The sequence below is a fragment of the Maylandia zebra genome, linkage group LG15, assembly GCF_041146795.1.
Source record: "Maylandia zebra isolate NMK-2024a linkage group LG15, Mzebra_GT3a, whole genome shotgun sequence".
Lineage (NCBI taxonomy): Eukaryota > Metazoa > Chordata > Actinopteri > Cichliformes > Cichlidae > Maylandia > Maylandia zebra.
In genome coordinates, this window is record NC_135181.1 from 9,216,173 (window position 1) to 9,243,366 (window position 27,194).

Genomic DNA, 27,194 nt, shown 5'->3' on the forward strand with positions numbered 1-27,194 from the left:
AACAAACCCGGGAGACGACGGTAACTTTACAAGAAGTCAGTGACTTTTATTCATGCAACTCTCTGAACCTTCATGCTAATTAGCTGAATGCATCCCCTGGTTTAAATAAGGGAAAGATCACAGTCACACCAAATCTCCTCGGGTGTCCAGCTCATCTGAAGCCACATTTCAATGTCCAGGGTAAGGATCAATATTGTCTGTGATGTAGCAAGAGCACAAAAAGGGGAAAAAGCTGACTTCCTGAAACATGACTTTATTCAAAATCACCAAACAGGGTCTTGAAAGAGGATGACTGTTTATAATTTTATGACATATCAGATTAACATTTAGTTGATTTAGGTGCTGTGCTGAAATGTGGCAACCCCTTGCAACTCTCTGTTATCACTTTTTTAATCGCATTATAGATAGCTGGACATTTTAGATTGTGTTACAGCTGTTGCAACTGATGTTAAACACTCACAATTAACACTACCGCTCACTTTTAACAACATAAAAACTAAATATGCAAATCCTAATAGACCTGTTTACTGAATACCTTTTCATGAGGTCATAAAAACTGATTTCTTTAGTAACCTGTCACTTTTACCTGTGGTACAAGGAAGTTTTTACATTTAATTTAAATAACAGTGACAATAAAACTACAGTTTTATTCAATTAAAGATTTCATGACCTTTGTTTGGATACATTTAATTTTGCTTCTTCGGGGACAGATCATTCCCATCTAAAACATCCAAACCAGCATGTGCTTCAGTCTTGTAACCACACTGTTCTAATTAAAATAATCATAGACTTTCTTTGAACTAATGGGCTGCATAACCATAAAATATTCATGTCTGTCTGGAATTCATTTGTTTGTCGTTTATAAAGCAGAAAGCTTGCAATATGAGTTAAATATTTGCCTTTTGAATGCATATCTAATGTTTCATTTAACAGCCGGTATATTTCTTTCATGATTAATTAAAATGTTTGGGGTTTTTTTTTGCTCTGTTATTTGATGCTAGGGACTCCTTGGGGCAGAGCTTCTATGCTGAAGATATCATTTTAAAGTAAATGCTATTTATCATATTCTGATTTTAATTGTTTTCCCCTAAAAATACAACAAACTTGTCTCCATGTTTTCAACCCTCCATCTTTTGCTGCTGCTTCTTTGGCATTGTAAGCTACAATAACGTCACAGCAGTGCAAGACCTGACTTTATTACATATTAAAAGTATAGTCCGTACTTTAATAAATAAGAAATGTGCATCTTGCATGGTCGTAAAAGACATTCCCCCCACACTGAGGAACCCCTATGCAGAGCCCCCAGATGTGAAATAGATCACACTCCCTTCACTTCCTCTCCTTCTGCCAGCCCCTCTTTCCACTGCAAAGAAAGAAATCATTCAGTTTTGGCCTTTTTTGAAAACATACCCCCCCCCCCAGCCCCCCTACCCCTCTTCCCTTCCCCTACCAACCCCTCCCAACAGCAGGCAGGGGCACACAGACGACCACACTCTCTAGCCAAACCCTAATTGTGTGTGCGTGTGTCTGCATTTTTTCCCCTTGACATGAAGAAGGGGAGCAGAGCAAGTATTTATGCGCTCCACTTGGAAATCGTAGTCCTGGAGCTTTTGAGTTGATTTGCGTAACTGAAAGAGTGGAAGTGGCAGAATCTAGCATTTTTCTATCCGAATAAATTCCCGGACGCAGGTAAGTTTGGTGATTGGATTTATGAAAATCTGAGTTTAGTGTACAGTATTAATGGGAAAGCGCTGCTTTCTCACTGTGTACTCCCCCTGGCAGAAGTAGATAAATTTGAATTTATGGCACTTGTATAAAGTTTTGTGTGAAAGAGCTGCTGTTGGTGTGGACGGCTGCTTTTGAGTTGAACGGAAATTTAAAGAGATGTTTTTTGTTTGTTTTTTTCACTGTCAGGAAAAAAAGCATATGCATATAAAAAGGTCACATCATAGTATTCATATATTGCGTAGTTGTGTGCATGCAAAAATGTCTCCACTTTTTATGACTATACTAACAAAAACATCTCTAACTTCCAGGCTTTAACACTACAGTCTCTGCTCTGCTACCTCACTGTTACGACTCCTTGTCCCACTAACACTGTAGCAAGTCTGTGTGTTGTGACATTTGTGAAGCCCACCTGTTCAGGCTTTAAGAAGAGGGGCGGGGGGGCAACAAGACTGAATTATAGGGACACCAAAAACACAGGTTTGCTTTAACCCACAGACATGGAAGAGAGCACGGCCACATTTAGAGATTTGATTGGAAATGCATTTCTGCAAGTTCCATCATTTTCACTTTGATTCCAGCAATTCAAATTTCAATAATCTGTTTGTCCTTTTCCCCCTGCTATTTCATGTAGATTTGCTACATTTTATTCTATAAAAAGACAATTTAAAGATGCCGACATGCACTTCAGAAAAGAGTGATGACCAGTTGATTATGAGGGTAACTGAAAGGGTTTACTGAATTAAAATCAGTTTTTAAATCAGCAGAACAGCATAACAAAAACTCTGCTTAATGCATAGAACAAACAGCTAAAGTGTCCTAATGCTGGTGTTTGAGCTTGTGGCTGCTTTCCCTCTGCAGACAAGCTTCTTCTATTTTAAGCCAAAAGAAAAGTCAGCCTATAAAAACAGAGCCAAAAAAAGGTCACTATGGGCCACGGAGAGTCGAACACAAACCCTGTTTCAAAACCGTAAGACGCCAGCGTGGAAACTGTTCAGACATTTTTCAAAGACAAAGGCAACTGCTGCCGCCACTCTGTGATGTAGACGGGAGCACATGTGCCTCTGGTCAGCGGGGTTTTTAATAGAATGAAATAATGCCTCTAAACGTCATTTCAGCGCGTCCGTGACTGCTGCGGCGGGAACTGAACGCAGAGACAATAACATTTTTCAAGATTAATTGCATTTCCATTTGGCTGTATTATGTCATTAGGCTGAAAGTTGTCACTCTTGGCCATAAGGTTTGGATTTATTAACATCCAAACGAGTGCAGTGGAAGTTCACGGTGATAAAAAGTTTTGGATATGCTGCATCTCCACACTTGCAGGGCATTAAATGTCTTTGAACGAGTGCTCTCCACTTATCACAGGTTTCACATTGAATTCACCCACTAGTTTCTCTGGCTTGTTAATCTAATCTGCTGGAGTGAGTCAGCTTACACAGAAGTTAAACACAAAGTGTAGACTTATGCAGGGCTTTTTCTAATATACAACCAATTAGTTTGAGGACAACATTGGAGGATATCTACATTATCGCACAGCTGTTTGCAAGGACTAAAATAGTCAAAATAATAAACCCCATTTGTACAGCATGAGATTTTTCCTGATCAAAATTCTGTTACAATGCGCTTGTCAGTCAAAAGAAAGCTTTCTCCTTACTCTAACATAATGACGTCAGGCTCTGTGTCTGTGCCTCAAGGTTTCTGTTGGCTACTTGTCTTACAGCAGCCACAGCAAGCAGTGTGTGAGGTCACCATTTAAACTAATCACAAACAGAAGGAGACAACAGTTGGTCGTTTGATGGGCTTTTGCCCTGCAACAGCTCATCTTTTAAAAAAAGAGAGAGAAAAAAAAGGAGACAGTGTTTACAGTGTGCAGCTGGCAGGAGTGGACATTTGTAACAGAGTAATAGGTGGAAGTCAAGCAACTCTGATTTCTAGTTCAGCTGTTGGGAGCTAAAATACTTTCAAGGCTGCTGTGAAAGTAAACCAAATGTGCTCTGACAGCAGAAAAAGGTCTGCAATGCCTCAACCTCAGACCAGACTCGGTTTGAAAAAAACAACAACCATATATATATATTTCCAGATGGAGAAGACAGAACCTTAAATGGGACATGATAAAGTGACAATGCAGCTGTTTCACTGAAAACTGCAACACATGGGAAGGAAGAGCTTCTCATGTGTTGAGCTTGGGATAACAAGCCTTTACTCTTGTGTTTACAAGGTGAATAGATGTCATGAAAGATCCCAAGACAACCGCTGGTTACCAGAAACCACACACACCCTGCTGCAAGGGTACTATTGTCAGCTCTTACAACCCTAGCGTGACAAAACTCCATGCCGTGGCTCAACCACAGAATGTAAAGCACGCTCTAGTAAATAACCACAACCCAAGCCACATAAAATGTTCCCCTATTTATACTTTTTTACAGCATTTACAGAGCATGGAAAGGGTTTGTTTGGTTTAACCCATCACATTTGAATTGAACATTTTCCCTTTAAAGGCACAGGCAAAGCTGAAATAATCAAAAAACATTTGAGGGACTAAAAGTATTTATTATTTATTTATTCATTACAAAAAAGTACACAAACAACAAAAAAATGTTGTGCAATCTGAGCATTAAAATTAAAAACTTGAACATCTGAGAGGATGCATCTAGTTTCCACCACTGAATTTGACAGACTTTGTCAGACTGAGCGTGACAGAAGGAATCACAACAAATGTCGGCCGCACATAACAACACGATGAATGAGGGCACACACGCCTTTGCTCAAAAAAAATGGACGTACAGTTAAAGGAGCATCCAAAGAAGCAGAGTCTTCCAGATGGAATGATGAGGACGGCTTTCCCATTCTGTGAAAAATCGTGTGGGCAAATAGATGATCAGTATCAGAAATGGTGGGATCATCTACAGCTAATCTCTGTATGTAAGAGATGAGGCTGTAAGCCAATAGCTGGAGACACTGCTGGAGTAGAATCACTGCATGAGCTCGGGAACACTTCCCCAAACCATCGTCATCACTGCATCCACAAGTCAAAACTATGCCATGCAAAGCACACTCATACATGGCCAAGATCCACAAACTCTCTGCTTGTTTAAGGACTGAGGTAACATGAAAAACTGTTCAAACTGTTTTTGGGGTCTGAAAGAAAAATTTTCAATTCTGTTTGGAAATCATCCTCTGGGCTACAGATAAAAGGGATTATCCAGTTTGATCAGCATCAGTAATCGGGGGACATGAGTGCACATGGCATGACGCAGCAAACATTTCGAACATTTTGAACATTTTGAATAACATTTTGAATAACCACCTGGCTTTTCTTGCTGTTAACTCTTAGTTAGAAAAACAGTTCCAACTTGTTAAACTCGTTATCTGCTGGAGATAATTTTTCAGCATCACCTGGATGTCCTTGTTTGGCCTTCTCGCAAAGGAAGACATCATTTTTTATCGACTAGAACAAAATGAAAGAAAACATTCTCACTTCAGACGAGGGTGAGAACGCAGCGAACCTGAGCTGTTGACCTGTAGCTTAACTGAGTTAGCTGTTAACACGTCAAGTGTAAAACATTGTGGGGCAGAGGCGTTGCATCTGAGACCGCCCAGGCACGTTAAGTTCAACAGCAACAACAAATGAGACCAAATTTACATTTATAAAAAATACTTAGAAGTGCTGATTTATTTATTTCAAAAAAACAAAAAAACAGCCTCCAGTTATACTAGTCCACGTATGTGGCGTGTCTGCCTGTTCACAATGGTTGATTGACCAAATTAGTGCAGTCTTTCACACAATGAAAACATCTGGCACACTGTGAAATTAAAAATTCAACAGAGCAGGCGCAGCACGTTTAAAATGAAGTCTTCAGTTTCCAGATTCCTGCAGAGTGTTGCTTTAAACTCATTTTTGCTTATCGCAGCTGCATATTTAGAAATGTTTCCGCCAAACGTGAGACCATAAAAATATCTTAAATGTAAATAGGATGTAAATAAGCTCAACTTCAGCACTGAATACATGGTGTTTGTGCCATTTATACAAATTACATGCATGCATTGTATGTTATGAATTCTAATTTACAACATGAAGAGTACCCCAGCTTTTTTATTAATTAAGTATGTAAGTGAAGTAAACCAGCCCACTTGCATATTTATCTCACTCAGTTTTATTATCTTCACCAGCTGGCCAAGTTCACAGTCACACACTTCTACCTCTTTTCAGGTTACCATGCGATATTGTTGGACAAACGTCATCTTGGCTTTGGTATCCATGGCAACCCTAGCACTGTGCCAAAGTGGAGATGGGGACTGGGGTTCAGGCTTTGACATCTACTCTGTGATAATGGCCACCAATAACACATTGCAGGCTGTTGGTGATGAGCCTGCGAAGGTCAAAAACAGCCACGACTGGACCACATCGGCAGCATCCTCACCGTCACCTACACCTGTGCTCCACCACGAGCCCCAGCCGGACAGGTGCTCGGTCCACTTCAGCACCAACACTGCTTCAGCTCGAAGGCTGAAGGCCCAGAGAGAGGAGCTGGCCTACCTGCAGGCCATACAGCATGGGAACAAGGCAGTGATGGAAAACTTGGTGCAATTTGTAGGGAATGAGCTGGGAGATCAGCGCTATGAAGATGTGATCAAGGAAAATGTCATTGGCATTCAAGAGGACCAAAAGAGCTGGCACGAGGTGGTAGAAAAAGCAGAAGAGGATCTAAAAAAGCAGCTGGAGGGAGATGTACCGGACTCCTTCTCTGGGATCCACAAGTGAGTGCAGTAAATCAAATGTGTTTGTGCCAAACGTCATAAAGTTAACAGCTGAAATGTAAAGACGACAGTTAAAAAGAAAAAGAAAAAGAACCTGCTGTTTGTTTCTGTTGTTAAGATTAATTAACTGTGGTAGCACATATACTGAAGATATTGTGGGGAAAGACGATGTAAAAAAGAAAAGATGTAGGTTGACTTAAGTCTATCACCAGGCAGTTGCTGGTTATTGAAATGTGAAATTCTGAATATTTTTCCTCTCTTAGATTTATGATTTATGTTAAATGGGCTTTGTTTGAGGTTTGGAATTTTTAATTGATAAATACAAGCGTTGGAAAAATTTGATAACCATTTTTCATCATTTCCATCAATCATAAATTAAAACACTACCCATGTAAACAAAAAGCAAAACTAGATTAAACTACATTAATCATTAATAATAAAATAGTAATTGTTTACCAAACTGAGACTCATTTTAGGTATCTGAAGCTGACGCACTGTGTAAAAAAACTATTTCTAATATAAAAGAGAAACAGAGTAACAGGTGGGTTTTTTTGGAAGTACTTAAACACCCCGCAATTAGAAGAAATACATCTCTGGATAATCAGCAGGTGACACAGGGAAAAATGCACTGAAATAAAAAAGATTGAGGACTAAATACACACAAGGGAACTATGGTAACAAGGCGAAGATGAACTCAATCAGACAATAACAAGGGCAGGAGAAGAACAAAGAACAAAAAGTATCACATAGAGACACGATGGCATATAAGTGATAGTTTCTTGAGCACATGTGACCCCCCGTTATATTTTCATGCCCTCGCATTTTCTTTTTCTTACCCTCTGCTGTTGTTTCTTCTTGTGTCCGGTGCTTTCTCCTTGTCATCACTCACTCGGCCGGCCACCTGGACTGTTGGTCCTTCGGAGCAGAATCAGAGAGGAGTCCTTGGCCTTTGAAGACATGCTTCGTGCTGCAGCGGACATCGCCAGCAGGCTGGAGAGCTCAGCACAGGCCCTGCACGCTTCATTCACCAAGCAAATGAAAGACATTGTGAAAATCCATCGCTGAGAAAGCATTGAAAAGTGTTTTGAAAAGTGTTTGCGCATCATCCTTGAACTTGTGAATGATGTTTGGCATTCCGTGAGGTCCCAAATTCAAGAAATATACCCTCTCGCCATTTTATAATTGTATTTTTATGTACATGTGCTGAGCAGTTCTGGGATGCAACAGTGTGTTAAGGTTAAACTTCACATCAACTGAAGCAGTCAACGAAGATGGATTGTTGACACCTCCCTTTCACTGAATATCTCCACGACGGATGACATACGATTTTCCATCCACGCATTATTCGTAGAATTTTTGTGAGGTCAAATATGGGAACAGCATGCAGTGCAGCTTTGAGCTAAGCTCCGTGTTTATGGATCAAAATAGATGGGCCTTCGGAGAACAAAACATAATGACTCTGTTACTCTTCTCCAGGGGAAGCTATGGGTTGGCCATCTGGTTCCAGGGTAAGGGTGGAGTCTGGGATATACTTATAATGACTATGTGGTAACAGAGATTTTGTTTCTGCAACAATAAGTGAGGGAGGGGACTGGAACAACTAATAAAGGGTTTGTTTTCTTAAGAGAAATATCCAGGGGGATAAGTTTCTATATAAATATTAAGACAGATCCTATGATTAGAGGGGGGGGGGATAAACTGTCTATGCATGATATGTTTGCACAGTTTCCTGGCTTAAGCAATTTATTTAAACAAGGTTTCTCTTTAATCCCGGTAGGACTTCCTGGAGGGGGATGCCTTTTCATTTTTTAAAATAAAATATGTAGCATTATATTATTACGAGTTTAGAAAATAGATTTATGTTCAATCCTATAAACGGCAAAATTTTACATAAATAAAGCACCTTGTTGTTTGATGTTTTTTACACTTACATTTTTTTTTAACAAAAATATTCATTATGGTGTTTTCACAGCTCCTAGTTAGTTTGGGGTACAAACTTCACTCACCCGGTCTGCCCTCTAGCTGTTTTCCAAATATATTGTTGTGCCGTGTTCAGCTTCACGTCACTCGTCACTCATTCTTTGGATCTTTCAAAGAATAATTACTGTATTAAAGTCGAGGCTCATAACTTTTTTAAATGCATTTTTAACTTGGTTTCTTGAATAGCTGGTCAGCATTTAAACACACGGGTTCTGTGTATGTGTGTCTCTTAAACACACACACACACACACGGAGAGAGGGAGAGAGAGCGAGTCGCTTTAGGTGCCAAATAAAGAGGCAAATGCTCAGACGTGCCCTGCATCTCCTCCTGTTATTTCGGCAACCTTACATATTACACTTATTACACTGTCCAGCTGCCAGTCATGGAAAACTACTACTTTGAATTTTAAAACAGAACACACTCACAGGATTGGACGCATTGGACGCCAAATTCTTGGCACCCTGCGTAACAGGCGCATTTGTTTGGATTCTCTCTACGCAGAAGAAAATCCGACTACTTTCCGTGAATTGATTTCCTGAAAACAGATTTATAGAGCTACTTTTATGAGCTGGTATGAGCAATTACAGCAAAGCTGGGACACACAGTGTTATAGTGCCGCTCCCTGATTCAGCACCCAGTGATGGATAGCGCTCATTGCGCGGAAACTGATGGCACGGTACTCGCTCTCCTCCGGTCCAAACAGCGCTGACAGTGAGCAGAGACGGAGACTTATCTATGCTGAGATCTAAAGTAAGTCAGTCAGAGCGCTGTCACTGTCATTCCCCGCCTACAGACTTGAAAGCGGTTATCGTGACAGTAGCTGTGATGTGGTCCTGACGTGCTTCTCAGCTGCGAAGATGACAGATGTTGCTCACACTTTTCCACATAGCGTTTCGACAGTGGACGGAAGCTGCTCCGTGCTTTCTTGTGAAGTTTTCTTTGCTGTCAAGAGGACGAAATGGGATCCAACCACCTGTTCTCCGCCGGGACGGCTTTTATTTGGGCGCTACTCTTGAGTCCGGCCGGTAAGTACTTTTACAACTATGTTTTCTAGTGGGCTAATGTTAATGACAGCAATAATAGCAGGTGTGTTTGAACCATGGAGGTTCTGAGAGATGAGCAACTGAGCAAGTACAAAGAAGTAAGTCACAGACTGGAAAAATATATTCTAACCTTACTGTTCAGTTATGCTCGGCACTTTTCAAAATTAAAGGTGATCGATGGATCCAAACAGGGATAGTATTGATGTCATTGCTAGTATCGGTATTGGATCGATACTAGCGCGATACGTTCGATAGTTTGTTTCCTTCCTTTAAGTTTAGTGTGTAGCCCACTGAATTGTGTTAAATAAATTATTTATCTGTTTTTTATGGAAAAATATACCTCAAACATGCATTATAAAAAAAGGAGAAAAAAGGCAGTTTATAAATAAATACCTTTCTATGTTAAAAGTATTTGTATCAGTATCTGCAATATTAACCCAGTATTTGCTTGGTATCAGAAATTTGCAGTCTCACACATGACTACTTAAAAGGCTCACGGTCCTATTTTCACATTTAGCTGGATGTCTGTTTCATGCATTGGGAACTACCTCTTCATTTAACACATTCACCTCCAGAGAAGCAGCTATTTAGCTTATGAGAAAATAAGTTGTTGTTAGAAAGATAAATAGAAGAAATGTAAGAGATGAATGAAGGCATTTGCTTCTTTCTGTACAAAAGCAGTACAGCGGACAACATAACAGTGTGAAAAATGAGCCACACAAATTGGTGCAACAACTGATAGTCATGCTGCTACATTTTCAGAGGAAGTTAATCTTGTTTCAAAAAAGCTACAAAGGGACCAGAGAAGGAAACATCTTTAAAGGAAGAAACTGAGAGACGACTGGAGCAGTCGATGCCAGATCGTGCCTCAATTTGTTGCTTTTGTTGTGAAATGATTTAAGCTACAATTTCTTACGGTCTAGTGCATACTTCTGTGGAAACAGGGTTTGATTCATTCAAGATTGACACTGAAGCCCAGTTAGCTACTCTGGAAGTCCAGTTTTGACATGGATGTCAGAATTTGCAATCACAAATTATCAGTTGCAGTCACAACTTATGTGCAGACAAAAAGCATTCCCATACAGAGATCGAGGATAAAATGAGTTCTTGTTGAAAAGGGTTTCAAAGCACCAAATATACTCTGTCTCTGTATGCTTCAGTTATCAAATGTGTAGGTAGACTACATAATCATATGCTTATTGGTATGACATAGATAGATTTCAGCTTTCTGACTTAAACCCTGCAGTTTTTCATACACACACAAAGAAAAGATCTGCAGCATTCTTTTAGTAAAATTTTTACTGTAATTATTTGACAGCCCAATTTCATGAAAAGCACCTCTGGCCAGAGAAGCTGCTGACTCGATGATCCAAACTGGTCAGTGTTTTAAACACCTTGCCAAGTGACTTGGCTAAGGTCCAAATATACTGGGCCCAGTGTGCCGGATGTTGAAGGTGTCGCCTCATTTCAACTCTCCCCTGGCACGAGGTTTGATATGTGGTACCCAAGAGGCTTTTTTCCAGCGCCACATCTGGTCTTTCCCAGATGCACGGACAGATGAATACGCACTGCCCCGACTGTCAAGATAGCAGATAGGAATTCTCTAGTGCCTGCTTGTTTGCCAGATTGAAATTAGTTCATGATAACAAGACATGAGCCCAGGTGTACCTTAGGCAAATTGAAAGTGAATTCACATATTGATTACCACCTCTAATGTATATTTTCTACAAACTACTGCATCAACGAGAAGAAGGACCTTGCCAAATTTTGCATCCTTTGCAGCCTTTTGTTGGTAAAGCCAAACCAAACCAAGCCATTCAGTTAGCACAGGCAATAAATCTCACTGAAGCAGTTTTGCATGCTTTGCTTGGATTAGCTCTGTGCAACATGTAAGTCCATCAAGTGGTCATCGTCTAGTGGCCTGTCCTACAGTTACAGGTTGTAAATACATGGTAATTCTGTCAACAGAGCCACAACTCACCCATAGACAGATAGTGATGTGTCCTTGGCTAAGCAATCATGACTGCTGCCAGATGAAGGTGGTCCAAGGTTTCATTTGAAGGTCCCTTGATGGTAGCACACTTGAGTGCACCCTATTATAACCTATGCTAACAAACAGAGCTCCAGAAACATTGGTGTATTAGTGACATGTAGATGTAATCACATCTTAATTGAGTTTTTTATTTTATTTTATTTTGATACAATTAATTTTTTTCTGCTTTGATTAATTGATCAATAAGGCAATATATCAGTAAACAAAAATGCCACATCATTAAATATTTTGACATTATTGAACACACACGCATTTTCTTTGTTACTGAATTCTAAATGAGAACCATACAAAAACCATCTAAAAGTTATAATCTGCCATTCTGTAAAGACTTTATAGTGGGTAGTTTAGCATGAACAAAACAATATATTTTTAAGCCGTTAGTTGGCATTATTGGACCGAATGAGTGCAGCTACATCGCAAACAATAAAGTGACAGTTTAAGAGGTGCATTGTGCCAGTACCTAGGCAGGTAGATGTACAGTAATAGCAAATATAAAACACACTCAATACAAGTTAGATGCAAGATGCATCAGAAAGCCAGTATTATTGACAAATATTAGCTATTTGCAGATTTTGCAGATTTATTAGTATTGACATTTACACAGGCTGATAAGTTTAATTTTAATAAGTAGAGGTGAGAGAAGCAACTTCGAACTATATTGTGAGTGTTGATGTTGAATACTTTGTCCACCAGAGGGCGCTCTACAACTTCCCTGTTAGCAACACATGTTTGGCATGCCATAAACACAACAACCAGCTGATCCGAGCGCAGTCACACGAATCGTAAATGACTAAATAAACAACCACACATAATAAATATAAGGGAACTTTAACTGCACGGTGGTGCGGTGGTTAGCAAGGTTGCCTCAAAGCAGAAAGGGTCTGAGTTCAAATCAACCAACTGGCCCTGATTAAAGGGGTTGTGTCTGTGTGGGTTCTCTCCAGTTTTGTCGCACAGTCCAAAGACATGCAATTAGTGTAGATTGATGATTCTAAATTACCCATAGGTGTGAATGTAAGTGAGACTGGTTGTCTGTCTGTCTCTCTGTATTAGCCCTGCATTAGACTGGTGACCTGTCCAGGATGTACCGTGCCTCTCGCACTATGACAGCTGGGATGGGCTCCAGCCACTGCTACCTTTCTAAAATAAAGAAATTTGTGTTTTTCAAAAATAACCAAATATTGGTGTCGATATGAGTCTTAGGCTACGTTCACACTGCAGGCAAAAGCGCATAAAATCAGACTTTTTTGACCCTATGCGACCCATATCCGATCATGGTATGACAGTGTGAACAGCACAAATCCGATATTTTCAAATCCGACCTGGGTCACTTTCGCATGTGGTACTGAATCCGATACATATCTGATGTTTTAGAAAGCGACTGCTGTTTGAATGGTCATGTCGCATTAAATCCGCCTTTTACGTCACTGACACAAGACAGACGCCAATTATCAGCGCCGGAGAAGACAAACGAGAAAGCATGGCGGCCATCGTTAAAGCACGGGCTCTCTTTTTTCTCAGTGTCATTTTTTCTCTAATTAATTTATCAAAATTCTGTTGGTTACGACTGTGCAGAAATTGATAGACTGCTGCAACAACACCTACTAGCTCTGTAGCCGCTGTTTTTACTTCCGTAAACAGAGCACGTTGTGTGTGATGTCTTCTTTTGCGCATGCGGGCCGCTTTGAGGGCCGTGAACTGTTCACACTAACGCGTTTGCTGTCACATGTTATTTGTAGAGTGAACAACCAGACAAAAAAAAATCGGATTTGATGCCTAATCTATATATATGCCTAATCTCCCAGCATCAGTATGTGAAAAAAAAATTAGACAAATATACCCAACCGTTAGCCTCCACTCCAAATCAGAAGCATCAGTTAATTGTTTCATGCATCAGACGTAACACAGAGTGACAGACAGCTCAACAATAAACACCCTTCACTGGTGAGAAATTAGCTCACCTCCACTTAACAGTAGCGAGTAATGATGTGTGTAATTGACTCTGACTACACTGATGAAGGTGGAAGCAGTAATCCCCAAGGGACGGGATTCCTGTCTATTTCCATGCTTTTCATTCTGCAGAAACAATACGGTGACTCAGTCCCAGCTTGTACACAAATCTGACTAGAGTGCATATTCAGAATCAATTTAATCAAGCCGCCTCTCACTGCGAGGCCTTACATACATAATAATAAGACTTTAGAGATTGTATAGCTGAAATGGTATTACTGTCGAGGGGAGGAGAGACGCTTCCTTTGTCTCCACCTTCTCAGCTTGAGAGATTCTAGCAGGCAGCCCTCAAGGGGAGCCGAGATCAAGAGATCAAAAGATTTGCTAAGATGTGAAAAGTCGATAAGACTTTACAAAGAAAAGTCTTAGATGTTTAGAGTAGGCTTCTGTGATGAAGCACGACATGTTCGCAGTTCTCTCTTGCTCCCAAAAGCAACCCAGATGCCAGCCAGATTTACTAGTATTTGTTAAGTGAAGATTAGGAGAGACAGATGACAGAACATGGATGTGATCCCAACATATACCATTCAGCTTCCGCTTCTTTCATCCCGTTTCAGTCTTAGAATGCCATACCATTAAATATTCACCAATAATATTAATGCATTAAAAAAGTGCAAATGCATTTAGTGTCAAGATACAGGCGAGGTCTTTATCACATACACCTGTAGTTTTAACAGCCCCATGTTAGCTTATTTAAATGTTAACAAACTCTATGATGCAGATCCAAGAGAGATGAATAAATTTATTAACGAACAAGAGAATAGAAATATTACAAATTCCTAAATTACCCACTTCACTTATTGCATTTGTCTTCTATAAATGGCTAACTACACCAGTAATGTATCCACAGCCCTCTGTGACGAGAAGACCCACTCACATGCTGAAGATGACCTTTTCAAGACCCTGTTCGCTGGGTACAACAAGTGGTCGAGACCTGTGCCAAACATCTCCGACGTCGTCATTGTCAAGTTTGGACTCTCCATAGCCCAGCTTATTGATGTGGTGAGTGTTTGCCTTGCGTTTGCCACAAAGAGCTGGTGATGTGACATATGATGATGATCCAGGGCTCAAGTGCCAGTGTCCTGCAGGTTTTGGATCTCACCCTGATTAAACACATCTGAATCAAATGATTAGTTCATTACCAGGCCTCTGGAGAACTTCAAGACATGTTGAGGAGGTGGCCCTTTAAATCAGCTGTGTTGGATCAAGGACACATCTAAAACCAGCAGGACACCGGCACTCGAGGCCTGGAGTTGCCTACCCCTGCTCTAGTGTCATTCAGAAAAAATAAATGATTGTTCGATTCCATTCCATTCAATTAGATTTATACAGCACCAAATCGCAACAACAGTTGCCTCAAGGTGCTTTATATTGTAAGGTAGACCCTACAATAATACATACAGAGAAAAACCCAACAATCATGTGACCCCTATGAGCAAGCACTTTGGCGACAGTGGGAAGGAAAAACTCCCTTTTAACAGGAAGAAACCTCCAGCAGAACCAGGCTCAGGGAGGGGCGGCCAAAGACATGCTGTGGAAGAGAGAGTTAGAGATTAATAACAAGTATGCAGAGGGGTCTATTAACACAGTGATTGAGAAAGGTGACTGAAGAAGTAACACTCAATGCATCATGGGAATCCCCCAGCAGCCTACGCCTATTGCAGCATAACTAAGGGAGGATTCAGGCTCAACTGATTCAGCCCCAAATATGCTTTAGCAAAAAGGAAAGTTTGAAGCCTTATCTTAAAAGTAGAGATAGTGTCTGTCTCTCAAATCCAAACTGGAAGCTGGTTCCACAGAAGAGGGGCCTGAAAACTGAAGGCTCTCCCTCCCATCCTACTTTTAAATACTCAAGGAACAACAACAACAATGTTCAGATGTCTTCATCACCAAAACCCTCATGATCGGTGATGATAGGGTTATGATATTTCTGTGCATTGACTAAATACAGTGATGCCTGTACAGCATATACTCAAACTTTGGTTTCAAGGTCAGTATAGGCCTGTTCATGGGTACACTACATCCCACAGCTATGAAGGAAGCTTGTGTATATGATTTCCATAAAGTCATTAAAGTAGCAGAAAGTTATATTTGAGTTTTCCTTTGACAAAACACCAAGAAACACAGACATATTTCTCTGGTCTGAACCCCCGGTTGACAACTTTAACAATATTTCCATCATTCTCGCTCTCTATCTGTCTGTCTTTCAGGATGAAAAGAACCAAATGATGACAACCAACGTGTGGCTTAAACAGGTTAGGAAATCTAGTGTCAGTGTTGATTTATTATTTAGATTTTATTTTATTTTTTTTATATTCAGGAGGGGATATGCTGACATGAAATGTTAGGAATGCAAAAAAGTATTTGCATTGTTGAAGTGAACGACTCATATGATGAATACAAATGGGGCCACGGCCCTCCAGACTGATTCGTGTTGTTTGTGTCTCGCAGGAGTGGAATGACTACAAGCTTCGCTGGAGACCGTCTGACTATGACAACGTGACATCCATAAGAGTGCCGTCAGAGCTCATATGGGTACCAGATATCGTCCTCTATAACAAGTGAGTCTGAGATAAAATGTAATGGTTACTGCATTTCTTTTCTTGATTATCTAATTAACTCTTTATTAAACACTCAGGCCTACAGTAAAGCTCAGTTGTGCAAATGAGCGTATGAGAGTAAAATAACTATAATTGTTCAAGAAACGAATATCTGACATTCAGTTAAACAGCTTTACTCTGATATTTGTTGCATTTTTTTTTAGCAAACTCACTAAACTCATTAATCTTTTATTCGGATTAATATACTGTCAAACAATTGATTCTGAGTCTATTCAGTTCTGAACTACATAACCAATCACAGTTATTTCTCTCTACCGTACTGAGACGCTGCTGAACACTTCAAGGTTTGCCAAAATGCTTCAGAGGATTGTAATGGCAGATTTAGGGCTGTCTAACAGCTATGCTCTTATTGTAGCATGACAAAGGAGTCCAAACTCACGCCTCTTGCCTTAACAGTATGTGTAAGAAGATGGCACCATCTAGTGGTCTGTGAAAACAATGGTTTGCTCCGCTTTCTCATGTTTCTTCCAGTCCTGATTGGGTGGCTGGTTTTATTTGTACCTTCTGAGATATGTGCGGTATAGTTTACACGCTGATATAAACACAGCTCTTTATTATCTGTTTCATTTAGCAAAATGAAAAAGATACTCCATTTTAAATTTTGCACGTCTGTTAGTAAAAATTGGTGGAGTGCATTTCGTTTCATCGAACTGAAGGCAGCCTTTACATGTCTATCGCTCCAGTGGGAAACTGATTGCAAAAACCACTTTTGAGAAACCTCTCCCGTCACCTAAATTCACCTCCTGGAGATTAAACCGAGCACGCTGATGATAGGTTTCTGCTCCAGCGCGCTCGTGTAATCACAGTCCGTATGTGAAATTAAAAGAGGTGAGACTGATTAAATGATAAGGACGTATGATTACGTCTTCTGCTGAAGCTAGTGTTGCCATTAAAGTGGTGAATGGAGGGGAGATTGCAGACAGTTTTTCACTACATAGTTTCCAAAATGAAAAAAAAAAAAGGAAATAAAATCTCAGGAAAGAAGAAGGGGAATAGAACTGATCACAGTGAAGGTTATGATTTCTTATCTGATGTAGCCTTCACTCTAAGATGAGGTCTTTTGTGTGTTTCCATGACTTATATGACAAACTTCTCCTTCTGCAGTGCTGATGGCGAATTTGCTGTGACCCACATGACAAAAGCTCACCTATTCTACACGGGCAAAATTCGCTGGGTGCCTCCTGCTATTTACAAGAGCTCTTGCAGCATTGATGTCACCTTCTTCCCTTTCGATCAACAAAACTGTAAAATGAAATTTGGCTCCTGGACTTACGACAAAGCCAAAATTGACTTGGAGCAGATTGAAAATACTGTGGATCTCAGCAACTACTGGGAGAGCGGCGAATGGGCCATCATCAATGCCGTGGGAACGTATAATACAAAGAAATATGACTGCTGCCATGAGATTTACCCAGACATCACCTACTTCTTCATCATCCGACGTCTTCCCTTATTTTACACAATCAACCTCATCATCCCCTGTCTGCTTATCTCATGCCTCACGGTTTTGGTTTTCTATCTACCGTCAGACTGCGGTGAGAAGATCACCCTGTGTATCTCCGTGTTGTTATCCCTCACTGTCTTCCTGCTACTCATCACAGAGATCATACCGTCCACATCCCTCGTTATCCCTCTCATCGGCGAGTATCTCCTTTTCACCATGATTTTTGTCACCCTGTCCATCGTTATCACTGTCTTTGTCCTCAACGTCCACCACCGCTCTCCCAGCACTCACAAGATGCCCCACTGGGTTCACTCTGTGTTCCTGGACTTGATTCCACGTTGGTTGTTCATGAGACGGCCCGCACCGGATGGCCGCCGTCGCAGGCTGCTGCTCCTTCAACAGGAAGCGGTGGCAGAGCGGCGCCAGCTCCGAATAGCCGGGTACAAATCGGGCAACTGTATTAGCACCTCAGCTAACTGGTTAAGAGATGGGACCACATTGGAAGACCCCGAGAGAAGCTGTTATGAGGACTTGGAGCTGGGAACACTGACATCCTATTTCTCCTTCCGTCCTCCTTCTCCCAGACCTCCAGGGTCAACTCCTCCACCACAACAAAAAACCCCACAGAACAGCCAGAGCCGACAAGAGGTGGTGGCAGGGGGGAACAGGCACTTAACTGGAACCAGAGGTAATTCCACTCCTCGGCCGGCTAAAGTTGACAATAAAGTGTCACAGTCAGCTTTCCTGCTTTCACCAAGTGTCATGCGTGCATTAGAAGGGGTGCACTACATTGCAGACCACCTGAGGGCTGAGGATGCTGACTTCAGTGTGAGTATCAAGGAAATAATGCATCTAATATAAAAGCAGAATGGCATTTTGTTCATTTGTATTACTGATGGTATTCCAATTTACATTTATCTCAGTTTTGATACAAAATCATACTCTGGGCATGTTGATTAGATAATACCTGTGCAAGGCGCAATCACAATTCCTACTATTCTATATAAATTAAAAATCATACGTGAGTTAAATTTGGCTGCCATACACTTGTTTGAAATGCACCCTGGAAATTTTGTCCTGACCGCCTGCTGTTCAGTGAGTGCTGAATATTGTTCGTGTGTAAAAAATAGGCTCCATCTTGAATTTCATTTTAGGAAAGAGAAAGAAGTTGCATGGAACTGAGTTTAGTAAGCAGGGTGGTTAGTGAGCAGTGTTAGGGCATGGCCTGTCGATGGTACATGCAACAATTCACAATCCTGTGAATGTTGAAAAATGGCAAACCAGGATTTAGAGTGCACCCGTGACCTTATGGACTTTATGGCCATCCTTCAGGATTCTTTCACTGAACAATGCTGCTTAGTTTCCGGGCCATAGCTGGAGACCCAGCTCTTAATATCAGCGATAGTCCTTTGCATGTTTGTTAAATTGGTTTGATACAGATGTTTCCATTTGCTCTGTACAGAAGTTCACTTTTTACATAAATAAATGCATTTATATAAATACGTAACTGTACATAGTTCTATTTCAAACGCAATTTCTTTTAATACTAAGGCCTGCAATACCTTCACAGCCCACAGGGGGACCCATCCTACACTTTTGGAGTCACTGCAGTAGAGCCTGTAGCTGAAGATAAAACTGAATGACTCACAAACAAGCAGCTACTGAAGGTGGCTGCAATATTTATTTTATTTATTAACCTTTATTTAACCAGGAAGATCCCATTGAGATTAAAAACCTCTCTTTCAAGGGAGACCTGGCCAAGATAGGCAGCAGCAGATGTCTCACAGTTACAGAAATTACTCAAACACAGGCAGCAACAACACACATGCAACAATAAGTGAAAGAATACAAATAAAAGAAAATAAAATTCAATAAAATTCAAATAAAAATAAAAAAGTCAGTTAAAATGACAATCAGTCTAATTGAAACAGTTGCATGTTATGGACTTGGCCTCAAGGATTCGTAGTTTAGATTTAAAAGCACTTAATGAAATGAATTCAGTCATTTTCCATTCCTTCTGCAGTTTGTTCCAAGCCGAGGGTGCTAAATGGACAAAAGCTCTTTTACAAAGTTCAGTTCGGGCAAATGGAACAGAAAGCAACAAGTAGCCATGCGGACGAAGAGAATACCGACCAGCATGTTTCATTAGAAGCAGGGAACATATATAAGAAGGCAGCAACCCAAGTATCGCCTTATATATAAAACTGTATAAATGAGAGTTCCTCCGACTTACCAAAGCAGGCCATCCTACCTGAGAGTTTAACTCACAGTGGTGAGTCAGAAATTTACGGTTAGTGATGAACCTCAGAGAAGCATGATACACAGAATCAACCATTCGAAGACATTGAGCAGAAGCATTCATATATAGAATATCACCATAATCCAGCACAGGCAAGAATGTTGCAGCAACGAGCCGCTTCTTTGTATTAAAAGAGAAACACAACTTATTTTGAAAATAAAATCTCAGTTTTAACTTCAGGTTTTTCACAAGATTCAGTAGAGGCCTAACAGAGAGTCTCCAGATGAGAATCATCCAAGAATGAAAATAATCTTTATATTTTTAATTATGAGTTTGTCCATTTATTTTTGAGCCACTGCAACTGGGGTACTGTGAATAAAAATGTAGATAATTCCTAAAAGGTTAGGGCAATACTTTTGTAAAACCCCATAAGTTAAAGTGTGCACCTTGATCTCATCTTGATTCTTTGATTTAAAATCCACTGAGATGGTTTGCAAAAGCAAAGCTGCATTTGTGTCGTCCGACCTAACTGTATACTGATACCCAGAACATGTAAAAAAAAAAAAAAAAATTCTTAAGCTCTCAGTTTACCATGACACCTGACAATAAGAACCAAAATAAGCAGTATATACTGAAGTTTGATAGCTCAGTCTTTTAGTGTCTCAGTCCGTAGTCTCTCAGTAAGACTTTGTCCTGCCAAAACAACTTGAACATCTTCCCTTTGGTTGTTAAAAAATATTATTCAGATTTTTATCAATATTGCGCCTCTTACTGCATTTGAAAAACCAGACAGGAGGGCAGAAAGCCTGCAGAGTATTCATGGACAAAATAGCAAGCATAAGAAATTTAGCATACTCTTTCTTATCCTTCAAACCTATCCCAGCTAGTATATGGGCTGTCCACCAGCGTGTCCTCTGTTGTTGACTTGGCTGTCTCTGACCACTACTGTGTGTTTTTTAACATCACCGGTTTTATTCAGGGAGACCTCGGTGCGAACTGTGAGGAGGCGCTATCTAACCTCTGAAGTGGCTGCAAATTTTACCAGGGTTTTAGACGAATGCCCCCCTGTGATTTTACCTGCATCCTGCGATTTGATTTTTAGTTATTTCAACAGCAAACTGAAGAAAAGCCTTGACTCCGTTGCTCCACTCACCACCAAAAAGATTAACGTAAAACATGCATCACCCTGGAGAAACGAAGAAGTCAAAAAACTCAAAAGAAATTGCAGGGCAGCAGAAAGGAGATGGAGGAAAACTAAAAATAATATCAACCATCAAATATTTTGCGAGCAACTTAAAGTGTACAATAATACATTAAGGAAGTCAAGAAATTCATACTTCGCCAAAATAATCAGTATTAACAAAAATAATCCCAAGGTCCTCTTTTCCACCATAGATCACTTATTTAACCCTGATTTTAACAGCTCCCAAAGAACCCCCACAGACTCGCTCTGTGAGCAGTTTGCAGACCACTTCAGGGGAAAGATCAGCGCCATCAGATCTGATATTTTATCTAATCGTGATATGATTTTAAATACATCTGAGGGCTCGATTGTACCTGAGGAGACACTGGACAGCTTTGTCCTGGTTAATGCTGAGAACTTTCAGAAGGTTTTCTCCACAGTGAGACCCACCACATGTCTTTTAGATCCAATTCCTTCTTCACTCTTTAAAACACTTTATGGATTTTTTGAGGCTGAGCTTTTATGCATGATGAATTGCTCTCTTCAGTTGGGTGTCTTCCCTGCTGCCTTTAAAACGGCGGTGGTGAGGCCCCTTCTGAAGAAGAGCAATTTGGATTGTAATGATTTTAATAACTACAGACCTGTATCCAACTTACCATTTTTAAGTAAAGTCTTAGAAAAACTTGTTTTTACTCAGATTACTGATTTTCTCAATGATAGACAGATCCTGGAGATATTCCAGTCTGGATTTAGGGTGAACCACAGCACAGAGACGGCTCTCCTAAAGGTTTTAAATGATCTTAGATGTAACTGGGACTCCCAAAAGCTCTCAGTCCTGGTGCTACTGGATCTAAGCGCAGCCTTTGATACAGTAGACCACGCTATTCTTTTAAACAGACTGAAACACATGGTGGGCCTCTCTGGTGCTGTACACAACTGGTTCACTTCCTATCTCTCTGACAGAACTTTTATGGTGAGTATGGATACATGCTCCTCTAAGATCCATAAAATGACATGTGGTGTGCCTCAAGGGTCGGTTCTAGGCCCTGTACTTTTTAATTTGTATATGCTCCCTCTCGGCGGTGTCATCAGGAGGCATGGAGTGAACTTCCACAGTTACGCTGATGACACGCAGCTGTACATCTCCGTGTCTCCTGATGACACCAGACAAATGGATGCCCTTTTTAACTGTATCTTGGATATAAGATCTTGGATGGCAGAAAACTTTTTACAACTTAACCAGGACAAAACTGAAGTTTTAATTGTCGGTCCTGAGGCTCAGAGAGAGAAACTCTTGTCTAAATTAGAGGCATTTTCACTATGTCCTTCACTACAAGTGAAAAACCTGGGTGTTATTTTTGACTCTGAGCTTGGTTTTATCCCACATATTAAACATGTAACTAAAATTGGATTTTATCATCTAAAAAATATAGCCAGAGTCCGCCCTATTCTCTCTCGGGCCAACACGGAGATGCTGATGCATGCTTTTATTACCAGTCGCATTGATTACTGTAATGCCCTGCTCTCTGGTCTTCCTAAGAAGAATATTTCAACTTTACAACTCTTGCAAAACTCGGCAGCTCGTGTGCTGACGAAGACCAGAGGGCGGGCCCACATTACACCGGTTTTAGAATCGCTGCACTGGCTCCCCGTGTGTTTCAGGATCGATTTTAAAGTTCTTTTATTGGTTTTTAAATGTCTTAATGGTCTTGGGCCTTCCTATCTCTCAGATCTGCTTTTACCATACGAACCCTCGCGGACCCTGAGGTCCTCTGGTACTGGCCTTTTGATTGTCCCTAAAGTCAGGACACATACTCACGGAGAGGCAGCGTTTCAGTGGTATGGTCCTCGTCTGTGGAACAGCCTGCCGGAGGAGCTCAGGGCCGCAGAGAACGTACATGTTTTTAAGAACAGGCTCAAGACCCACCTTTTTAATTTAGCTTTTACTTAGCGTTTATTTATTTTATGCTTATTTATTCTATCCTGTTATTCTATTATTAATTTAGGATTTACCTAATATTTGTTTGATTTTATTCTTATTCATTTTTTAATCTTCTTATTCTATTTATATTTATATTGTATCCTGTTCTTATTTATTTTATCATTTTACCCTATATATATTGTATTGCGTCATATCTCCAGTGTTTCCTCGGAGGGCGCTCTCTGCACCGGGGCTGTTATTGACCGTGGCTGCTGGGTCTCTGGGGTCCTCTCAGCCTGGCTGGGGGGCTCCTTTGCCTCCCTCCTGCTGTGTGCCCAGCCTGGAGGCTGCGGTCTGTGACCGGCTCCCGGTGCAGACGGCTCCCTGTTATAGTGTTTCCTCACTTGGCTCATGCGAGCCCAGCCCAATTTTTACTCTTTAAGTGTGCGCGTGTGTGTATGTGTGTGTGGGTGGGGGGATATATGTGTATTGAGAGTGTGGGGAGTGAGTTGGAGGGTGGGGTGGGCTGCTTTTAACTATGTAAAGCACTTTGTGCTACATTTTCTCTGTATGAAAAGTGCCTTATAAATAAAGATTGATTGATTGATAGTGCAAGAGGCGGGGCACACCTTGGATATGTCACCATCTGACACAGGGATAAGATCGCACTTCTGGGCAAATTTGAATAACAGAGTGAACATAATCCCACTTACTGCATATCTTTGGACTGTGGGAGGCAACTGGAGTACCCGGAGAGAACCCACACAAACACAGCAGAGCATGCAAACTCCACACAGAAGGCCCTCAGCCTCAATCAGATTCAGAATCAGAATACTTTATTGATCCCTAGGGGAAATTATTATTTCAAACTCAGGATCTTCTTGCTGTGAGGCACCATTCTGCCCTAGAAAAGTAACTTTTAAATTAAAAAAAAATACAACTTTTCTTTTTATTGTCATATATAGGAAGTTACTGAAGAGGTATAAAAACTGGCTTTGGCAGCTGAGTGACTGAAGAGAGCTTTTCTGGAGACAGATATTAAACTTCAAGGGCAGATACATGGAGCAGTAATGCATGGAGCTAAATCCCATTATATGCCTAACATCACACTGAAATTACTGTTGGGAGCAGCTAAGAAAGAACTGTTTAAAAGTTTGATTGGTTACAGACAGGTTGTAGCAAATCGCATTGACTGAAGAAAATAGAAGGAACAGGTCAGCAAAAGTGTGCAGAAATGTGCATGAATATATGACATAGCTTGTGTGATGAGTAGTTTTTCTTATGAACCATATTTTTCATAGCAAACAATACCACCCATGATGTGAATTATTATTTAAATTCATGATATTATTTCTGTTCTTGTTCTCCCCACCTTCTCTGTTACTTCTTTCTGCACAGGTGAAAGAGGACTGGAAGTATGTTGCTATGGTGATTGACCGTATCTTCCTGTGGATGTTCATTATTGTCTGCCTGCTTGGGACAATTGGTCTGTTCTTGCCACCGTGGCTAGCCGGCATGATTTAAGGCTTCTGGGAAAGGGTTGAATTCACAGTCACCTCCTCTTGAAAGATACTTTAAAGTGTAGCTGAACTCTTCTTCAAGTCGGGTAATCTGACTCAACTTTGTGTAACTCGGTGCAACCCAGGTGTCCTCAAAAGGCCGTTGTGCTCTTTACACGTCACCAAATATAACTTATGAATAGTGGAGACAACTCTGCTATTTTCAGATTCTTATTCCCAGTTGGATAAAAATCAACTACAATCTACATTTTTAAGGGAAGATCAGACTCAGTAACCTACTGTTAGCTATAAAGTCTTGGCTCAAGTTTCATCTCAGATGCACTTTGTCAGCCTCAGGTTTACTCCTTCAGCATCATCTGTAACATTTCTCAGGTTGTTTTTGACCTGAATGCAAACATTTGCATGTTAACATTCACTAAAGTTAACATGGCTGTTGAAAACTGTGCTAATGTTGGTATTTTAATGTGCAAATGTTAATCACTTTTTAGCATGTTAGCATAACATGCTAGTTAAATATATAGTGCCAACGGCTGTCTTAGTAGGGTGTCACAGTGATCATATTTTTCTTTCCTATAGTTTCAGGGATTGCAGCTTAAAACTCAACAACTTAATAACATTGCATTCACTGATAGCAGGGGGATCAGTGAAAGCTGTTTGTCATCTTACTGTCTTAGCAGAAGTCAAACTCTGAATCAAACTCAGTTTATCATCCCAATGTTAGCTTGTTGTAAAAGGCTCAAGGATGGAGATTAAAACATTAAGAAAACAAGCTTGTTTTAAATTCGTCTTATTTTCATGCTCTTTACTTCATGGTTATCTGTCTGTCTTTTTGTCTGACCATTGATATGTCCAGAAAATGCATCAGCAAACATTAGCAATACAAGAGTGTGGACTGCTAAACCACATGTACAAATTCACCTTCCTGACCTTAACGCCACTGAAGGCTGTCACCTGTAAACTAAGTACTAGAGCCTATTCTACATTTGAGTTGTATTTTAACAATATTTGTCATGAATCTGTTCTCTTTGATTCTAATCAAAGTTTTCTTTCACCACATATTCTGGATGGTGGTGAATAATCCTTCAAGAAATGGGCATTCAAATGTGATATACTCCTCAGTGCATCCCTAGTCTGATTTTAGCAGGGGTAACTGGACTGGCTGCTCCAAAGGGGATCTTGGACAAATGACTAAATATAATCATTTTCCATTTAATTTGCCACCATTGGTCAGTAGTGATGCTCAAAACTGCTTCATGAAGTTTTGAATTCATTTGCTACTTTTTAAGGTTTCCAGTCATGAACTGAAAAATGAAGAACTTAGTCTGCGTTGCAAGATTTATTATCATCCACTGGAGCCAACAAATGCATGTAAATTTATCACAATCCGTTCAAGGTGCCATGATACTGGTAAACCAGTGAACGTTTAAAAAAATAGGGAGAATTAAATATGTAAACAATGCCATCTGGGTTGCTTTTTATCAGATTAGAAGTTGTTGATGACACTGTTCTCTTTGTGTATGGTGGGATGAACACCCATTATTATAGACTATGTTGGATACACGTTGGGGTGATTTGGTTTAGACAAAAAATGCATCAGCACAGGTTTTTTCCTTCTGGCGATGCTGCAACAATTGTAGTATTTTTGATTGAGCGTACTATACAATAAAAACCCATGAAACAAATTTGAAAATTTGTCTGCACGCTGTTTACTGACCTTTGAAAAAAAAAAAACAATTTCTTATACAGTATTTTTTGTATTCTTTTATAAAAGAACTGACTCTGAAACTACACTTAATGATCATCAGTAAAGACTTGAAATATATGTAAATGTTCCTATCTCCTTGTGCTTTAAGATGACCTCATTATGTAGATAATTATACAGTGGTATTTAGAAGTTTACATACAGTCATCATGGGCATGAATTTCAAGGTAATGCTGGCTTCTAATGATTTTTTTTTTTTTAATTGTTCTTCTTCCGGGATGGGTGGGGGGGTTATACAGCATACATCTTTCATGACTTTAAAAAACAAGAATTGGGTGCAGATCTTTGAATTTATTTCATGTTTTCTCTAATCCACAGTCAAAAATATACATACAGGTTTAAATATATATGCACTTCCACTAATAATTGGTGAAATGTCCCTTAGAGAGTTGCACCTCAGACACTTTTGATAGCCATCAACAAGTTTCTGGCGTAATTGTGACTGAATACTTGAACACTCTTCCTTGCAGAACCGACAGAAGCCATTTGAATTGGTTGGTTTCCTTGCATAGACGCGGCTTCTAAGCATAATCCACAAATTTTCAGTTGATGAGGTTGGGGCTTTGGGAAAGCTATTCCAGAAGCTCAGTGTTAGCCTGCATTACCTATTCCACAACCAGTCTTGCTGAAACACTCAACTGTGTCCAAGTTTAACCGTCTAGCGCAGTGGTTCTTAACCTTGTTGGAGGTACCGAACCCCACCAGTTTCATATGCGCATTCACTGAACCCCTCTTTAGTGAAAAATAAAATATGATATTTTTTTTGAAATTCAAGACATAGATATGTTTTTTACTGGTGCACAAAATGAGCCATGCATGTCACGGCGGAGGCTCTGCCGAACCCCTGAGACTGACTCACCGAACCCCTAGGGTTCAATCGAACCCAGGTTAAGAACCACTGGTCTAGCGGATTAATGAATTTTGAGGTAAT

General features: G+C 40.3%; 2 protein-coding genes across 2 annotated transcripts; both read left to right on the forward strand.

The window, feature by feature from the left end:
- The first annotated feature begins 1,493 nt into the window (after positions 1-1,493).
- si:ch211-142k18.1 (uncharacterized) lies at positions 1,494-8,384 on the forward strand. Its single transcript, XM_004541882.4, has 3 exons — positions 1,494-1,689; positions 5,939-6,486; positions 7,413-8,384. Exons 2-3 carry the CDS (start codon positions 5,945-5,947, stop codon positions 7,549-7,551), a joined length of 681 nt encoding a protein of 226 aa, XP_004541939.1. The 5' UTR covers positions 1,494-1,689; positions 5,939-5,944; the 3' UTR covers positions 7,552-8,384.
- A 415-nt stretch (positions 8,385-8,799) lies between these two features.
- chrna2b (cholinergic receptor, nicotinic, alpha 2b (neuronal)) lies at positions 8,800-26,171 on the forward strand. Its single transcript, XM_004541883.3, has 6 exons — positions 8,800-9,492; positions 14,424-14,575; positions 15,784-15,828; positions 16,025-16,134; positions 17,299-18,466; positions 24,380-26,171. The coding sequence occupies exons 1-6, from the start codon at positions 9,426-9,428 to the stop codon at positions 24,503-24,505; spliced, it is 1,668 nt and encodes a 555-aa protein (XP_004541940.1). The 5' UTR covers positions 8,800-9,425; the 3' UTR covers positions 24,506-26,171.
- The last annotated feature ends 1,023 nt before the right edge of the window (positions 26,172-27,194 follow it).

Coding starts and splice junctions, on each gene's coding strand:
- chrna2b (XM_004541883.3), top strand. CDS start 9,426: ATGGGATCCAACCACCTGTTCTCCGCCGGGACGGCTTTTATTTGGGCG. Junction 15,829..16,024: donor CCAACGTGTGGCTTAAACAG/GTTAGGAAATCT, acceptor TGTGTCTCGCAG/GAGTGGAATGACTACAAGCT. Junction 18,467..24,379: donor CTGAGGATGCTGACTTCAGT/GTGAGTATCAAG, acceptor CTTTCTGCACAG/GTGAAAGAGGACTGGAAGTA.
- si:ch211-142k18.1 (XM_004541882.4), top strand. CDS start 5,945: ATGCGATATTGTTGGACAAACGTCATCTTGGCTTTGGTATCCATGGCA. Junction 6,487..7,412: donor TCCTTCTCTGGGATCCACAA/GTGAGTGCAGTA, acceptor CCTTCGGAGCAG/AATCAGAGAGGAGTCCTTGG.